This window comes from Parasteatoda tepidariorum, chromosome 10 (assembly GCF_982258835.1).
Source record: "Parasteatoda tepidariorum strain Cologne lab strain chromosome 10, Ptep-v5.0, whole genome shotgun sequence".
NCBI classification, from domain to species: Eukaryota; Metazoa; Arthropoda; class Arachnida; order Araneae; family Theridiidae; genus Parasteatoda; species Parasteatoda tepidariorum.
In genome coordinates this window covers 95,666,129-95,672,128 of record NC_141764.1, presented here as the reverse complement: position 1 = coordinate 95,672,128, position 6,000 = coordinate 95,666,129, and the positions used below count along the sequence as shown (strand labels likewise).

Here is a 6,000-nt window from a genome sequence, read left to right as displayed (position 1 = left end):
CTTGATACCCTTATTCCCCTCTTGGAGTTCTGTTGGATTTTGGAACTCTCTGTGTTATGGTGGGCAAAATATTCTGGGTACATTAAAACATTCGAGGCCGGGATAGCCTGGTCGGTAAGGCGCTGGACCGATGTCCGAGAGTTCGTGGGTTCGAACCTCGCCGGCCAAAGACTCCCCGTGTAATAAAGTGACTGAAGCACGTTAAATCTGTCGAGTTGCGAAAGTCCTCTATGTTCCCATAACAAATCAATACCTCTGGGAGTACTGGATTGGAGATCGATCGTTCTCTAATTCAGATCAAAATTACGATTTGTGGATGAATGATGGATGTATGAATGGGTCCCCCCCTCTAAACGGGTGCGGCGTATGGCGTTGCAGAAGTTGAATTCTTGGCCATAGATGGCGCCACTGAGAAACAAGAAATGCATACTCTGCCTTAAAATTGCTCGGTTTCACCAAGTAGGCTTGCCCGTGTGGGAAGCAGCATTAGAAACAACAACAACAACGAAACATTCTTACAGAATTAAATAATGGAATTACTGTTTTTCTCCATATCAAACAGGGACTTGTTTTCTATTTGGAAACTTTGACATCAAATAGGTTAATAGCATTTACAACATTTGAGTTGAACTCATCTTTTTTATTGACTGCAAAGCTCACTTTAATGCATGTTTTGATATCACCTTTTTGACGTATAGGTAAAAATAATTATTTATCTATTTTATTATTCAAAGTTAAAATAGTTTTTGCTGATAATATATTTCAGATATTATGAAGCAAATAAGCCAGTGCTTATGGTTGGAAAGCCGGAACTCTTAAGAGACATATTAGTGAAGGACTTTCAGTATTTTTCTTCTCGTCGTGTAAGTATAATATTTTTTTTATTAGAAATCTGATGTTTGATGAAAATAACGATGAAATAACATATCAAGTAGCTCGTATTTATAATAAATCATTATATTATTTATATTAATCAGATCAATATAGTATTAATGAAGTTATATTGTTCTGAAGTTTTATAATTGTATTGACTGTGTGAGTTAATCATGAATGTTAGGGGCACAGTTCTGTTTATGCTAATTATGAGAAGGGTACAAATTGTTAATACGAACAAAAGGCACAAACATGTTAAATGAAAATGGTATACTTATGAGTTCAATTTTTAACTATTTGGAAAGTTGCACCAACGCTGCGTTGTTTAAACCATAAAGCCGTAATCGAGGAACAACGAGTGTTGCCGGATGATTTTTGTCCTGGATGCCTAATAATGAAACTATGAGACAAGCGGGCAATCCAAGGGGTAAATTCTACTTTCCGTTTTTCCTTGTTATTTCAATGGAAGAAAATCTATTCTTAAATTTTAACAAAAAAAATTACAAATTTAAATATGGTCTTTTGTAGTAGTGCATTTGAATCTAAGGAAAATTCCGCTAAAGGAGGAACTTACACATTATATTGTAAATTATTTTATCAACTTTTGGAAGTAAAACTGCAATTTTTTCCAATGCCCGCCTGGAGAAAGACCTAGGTCATACAGGCATCTGAGGGGCACATTTGTTGACCACTCTTACAGGGGCACCATATCAGGTGGGCCAACATTGCTCCCACTGTAAGGACAGATAGTACAGATAATGAAAGAACATGTATGCCTTGCCCGGGATTCAAACCCAGAACCTTTCTGATGCAAGGCCAGTTCCCTGCACCCTACACAGGCCGGTCGGCTAAAACTGCATTATTTACTTTATAAATAAAATTTTAGCACATGCTTCTTTTTCTTAAACACCATATTAAACCCGATTATTGCATTTAATCATTTTAAAATTCTGATTTATATTTTTTGTGCTGTTTTATAAGAGAAAATAAAGACACAAAAAAGCATTTAATAATGATTATATAGAATTATTCATTATTTAAACATTAATCTTTTAAGTTTTAGTTCTGAAGCGTGTCAGGCAAAAGTTTTGACGACAGCTACATTTTTTTCCTTCTTTTCTTTGTTTATTTTCGTTGTATTTTATTTACTCTAACTAATGCTTCTGAAATAATGAATTATTCAATATATTTTAATTTCAGAAGCTTGTTTTGATTTATTTCGTTTTGCTTGTTTTAGTTTATTTCACAAAATTCATTTGCTGAGAGAGAAGAGGAGTTACTAAAGAGCGTATTACAAAACTATTTGATAAATAGTTTTTTTTTTGTCGTGTCTATGACATAGCTGAATCAAATGTTTCCATGTGTCTTGATTACTACTTCTGCGATTTGCTTGATGTTATCGTCATAAAGGTCAATCAATGACGGCAATTTTTCTCAGATTAGCACTCATTTCTGGTCCCTCAAAGATATGGCATGGTGTCAGCTGTGTATCTGGGCAGTTTTCACAATTCCTATATACTTTCCTGCTGCCGATATTCATGCCTCTGTGGTGATTGGTTCTCAGCCTGGCTATAGTTTTGTTGTGGATCTATCTGCATTTATATTACTTGATAAGCTATATTCTGATGTTGCAAGATTTTTTTCTATTCAAATTATCGATTTTTTTGTTGATTCTTTACAAAATCTGAAATCATTTCTTGTTAATGTTTTTAAAAACTCCTAATACCTGGAAAGATATTCATGGCTTTACTATTCTTCTAATCTCAAAACTTAAATTTTTAACTTTCCTCGATTTCTCTCTTTAAAGGCACACACAAAACTATCAGAAAAGAGAAATCATCATCATCTTCAGAGAGAACATAATGGGAAACTTTTAAAAATAAAAGTATTTTTTCACACAGAATTGAAACTTTTTTTTTAATTCATGAGAATCGAATATTAAAATATACATATTTTTTATAAATTGAGTCTCTTTCATAATTTTCAGGTTGTAAATTCAGGTGATCCCATACAAGAGAAGATTTTATCTCTACTCACTGGTGAAGATTGGAAAAGAGTCCGTACTATTGTAACCCCCACATTTTCGACTGGGAAAATTAAAAGAGTGAGTATTATTTATTTGAAAAATTTATCAATTTAATGAAACATTTTATAATAATTTAAGAACTATTAATGCATTATTTTATCAAAATAATATCTTGAAATATATTATCAAACAAAGCGTAATATATCATATCATGAAACATATTCTAAAATGATAGTAATTTATTTAAAAAAATATTCTTTTAGCTATAAAAATATTTTTTTAATAATTTAAGAACTATTTATACAGATCTTTTCATCAAACTTTTAAAAAAATTACTTATAAGAATTAAAGTAGCTTAAAATGTCTTGTCTTTGTTTATTTTAAAAAAATTCTCTGCTTGAAATATAAAAAAAAGTTTTTTAATCATGGATAAAACATATTGTGTCGTATAGTTTTGTAAATATTCGTTTGTTATGAGGCTAAATATCTCAGACCGACCCTAAATAAACATATAATTGGAAAATTAGTCAGAAAGTCGCATAATTCTAACGTAATATGGAGAGAAAATAACATCTAATGTATTTCATAAGAAAGACTCGGTTGAGCGACATATTCTGTCTGCTTGGTTATACGTACCGATAATTTTAGCAATAATAATAATAATAATTATTATTATTCTGAAAACTTTGAGTTTCTAAGTGATAGGAACAATATTTACGGAATTATGCGGAATTATGTACGGAATTATGCGGAATTATTTACGGAATTATGCTAGAATCGTGTAGAATGTTCCAGGGTTTCGCCGCCAAGCCTATATAAATAGAAGTGTGCCTCGCAGAGCAGAGTAATAGATAATTAATCCGACTGGGACTGCAATACTGCAAGATCTACGAATCTCTAGTGAGTTCACTGATCCGTCTAAGGTTCCAGAACCTTTTTTTTTGTACTACACGGTTGTTTGAGCTGCAATTGAGTGCTAGAAATAGCTGTATTTTCAGGAAGATTCTGCTAATGAATTTTTGGAGTCTTAAGGACTACTTCATTGATTTCCAACCAAAATGAACCTCTAGGCTCTGTATAATATAAAATAACTATTTTGGTTACATAGTTAATAATGCATTTATTTTTTTGAAATAAAATAATTCACATAATGTTTTGCCACAGGTCCCTGGTTCGATCCTCGGGCCGGCAAGGTTGACTTAGCCTTTCATCCTTTCAGTGGGTCGATAAATAAGTACCATGCATGCTTGGGAACTAAACACTGGGGGTTCCGCGTCCAGTTGACTACCTGATCGGAACGTCTGCTTCTGCACACTAGAGCCCACGGTCAAGAAAACTGAGATGGGCCCAGTAGGCCTTGGCCCTCTAGGGCTGTCGCGCCGCTGAGTTTAGTTTTTAATTAAAAGAAAATATATTAGAAAAAATGACGTGCCGATTTCGGAGTAGGCTTTCAAAATTAATGAAGTATAAGAGTCAAACAGTGTTTTTTGTCCTTCAATATATGCTCAAATTTAAATGATAACTAATTTATTAATTTAACATGCAGTTAACAATTATCACTGAAACCAAATATTATTAGCTAAATTTCCGCTAACAACAACAATGCAAATTGGTTTTTGAAAATGTACAGATGTTAATTAATGTAGATTAAATAATCTACCCCTATACAGGGTGTCCCAAAAGGTCGTTTACAAACTTAACATGCTGGTCTGTCATATCATGATGAACAAGATTTACATAGGAACTTGTGTCCGAAAATTAAAACTGCGACCGCTAGAGGGCGATAATTGCACGTAAACGGGAGAGTGGGAAAAACAATCATTTCAGGCGTGGACGTTGAAGGAGAAGGATGAATGAGTTTAGTAACGCAGAAATGGCCAACATGCATTACGTATACGGCGCCGCTGATGGAAATGGACGAGCCGCGGCACGGACGTACCTTGAGCGCTTCCCAAACAGACGCCAGCCAAGTCATGTTTTGTTTGGACGATTGCATCACAGATTATGTGAATCAGGTGCTTTCGTAGCACGTAGCCGCATCGGTCGAAAACGTGCTACACGCACACCTGTCGTAGAGGAAACCGTGCTACAGGAGTATGCCATCAACCCGCAAAGAAGTCTCCGAGAAGGCGAACGTGTTTTGGGTGTAGCTCGTTCCACCATAATGCGCATACTGCACGATGACATGCAACACCCTTACCACTTCCAATAAGTACAGGCATTGTGCGCTGACGATTATCCCAAACGCATTGCATTCTCACGCTGGTATTTGCAACAGCGGGTCGCACAGCCAGGCTTTCCATCATGGATTTTGTTTTCTGATGAATCCTGCTTTACACGGGATGGTGTCGTGAACCTGCACAACATGCAAGTATGGGCGCATGAAAACCCAAGAAGTACGCGTGCCCATGCACATCAACAACGTTTCAGCGTAAACGTTTGGGCTGGTATTATCGGTGACATGTTGATTGGCCCTTACCTTCTACCTGAACGCCTCGACGAACATACCTATCGCATTTTTTTAGAAAGAGTTTTGCCGGATCTGATGGGTGACGTTCCAGCCGCTACACGCCGAAATATCTGGTTTCAGCATGATGGAGCGCCTTCCCACTTTAGCTACGCTGTTCGAGAATACCTCGATAGGATTTATCCTAATCGCTGGATCGGTAGAGGCGGACCAGTTCCATGGCCGCCGCGATCCCCCGACCTGACTCCCCTGGATTTCTACCTGTGGGGACACATGAAGTCCATAGTGTACGAGACACCTGTAACATCGGACATGGATCTCATCGCCAGGATCGCGGAAGCGGCAGCACGTGTCCGTGACACTCCTGGCCAATTTGAACGGGTTCGTGAATCCAAGTGCCGACGCTGTGAAATGTGCATTGTGGCGAATGGAAGAAATTTTGAGCATTTGCTGTGATGTACTGATGTTTTATAATAAAAATCATATTAACACCGCTATCGATATAATTTTTTTTCTCCTCATCCAAACCTGCACTTATCGCCCTCTAGCGGTCTCAGTTTTAATTTTCGGACACAAGTTCCAATGTAAATCTTGTTCATCATGATATGACAGACCAGCATGTTAAGTTTGTAAA

The 6,000-nt window shown here is 36.3% G+C and overlaps 1 protein-coding gene across 2 annotated transcripts in view; it reads left to right on the top strand.

Annotated features, from left to right (window-relative positions):
- Positions 1-6,000, top strand: part of LOC107442058 (cytochrome P450 3A21) — a 71,044-nt gene that overhangs the window by 48,123 nt on the left and 16,921 nt on the right. For both annotated transcript variants that reach the window (XM_087153411.1, XM_087153412.1), the window contains exons 4-5: positions 767-863; positions 2,861-2,977. In XM_087153411.1, coding sequence (XP_087009537.1) covers positions 767-863; positions 2,861-2,977 — 214 coding nt within the window. The remainder of the gene's footprint in view (positions 1-766; positions 864-2,860; positions 2,978-6,000) is intronic.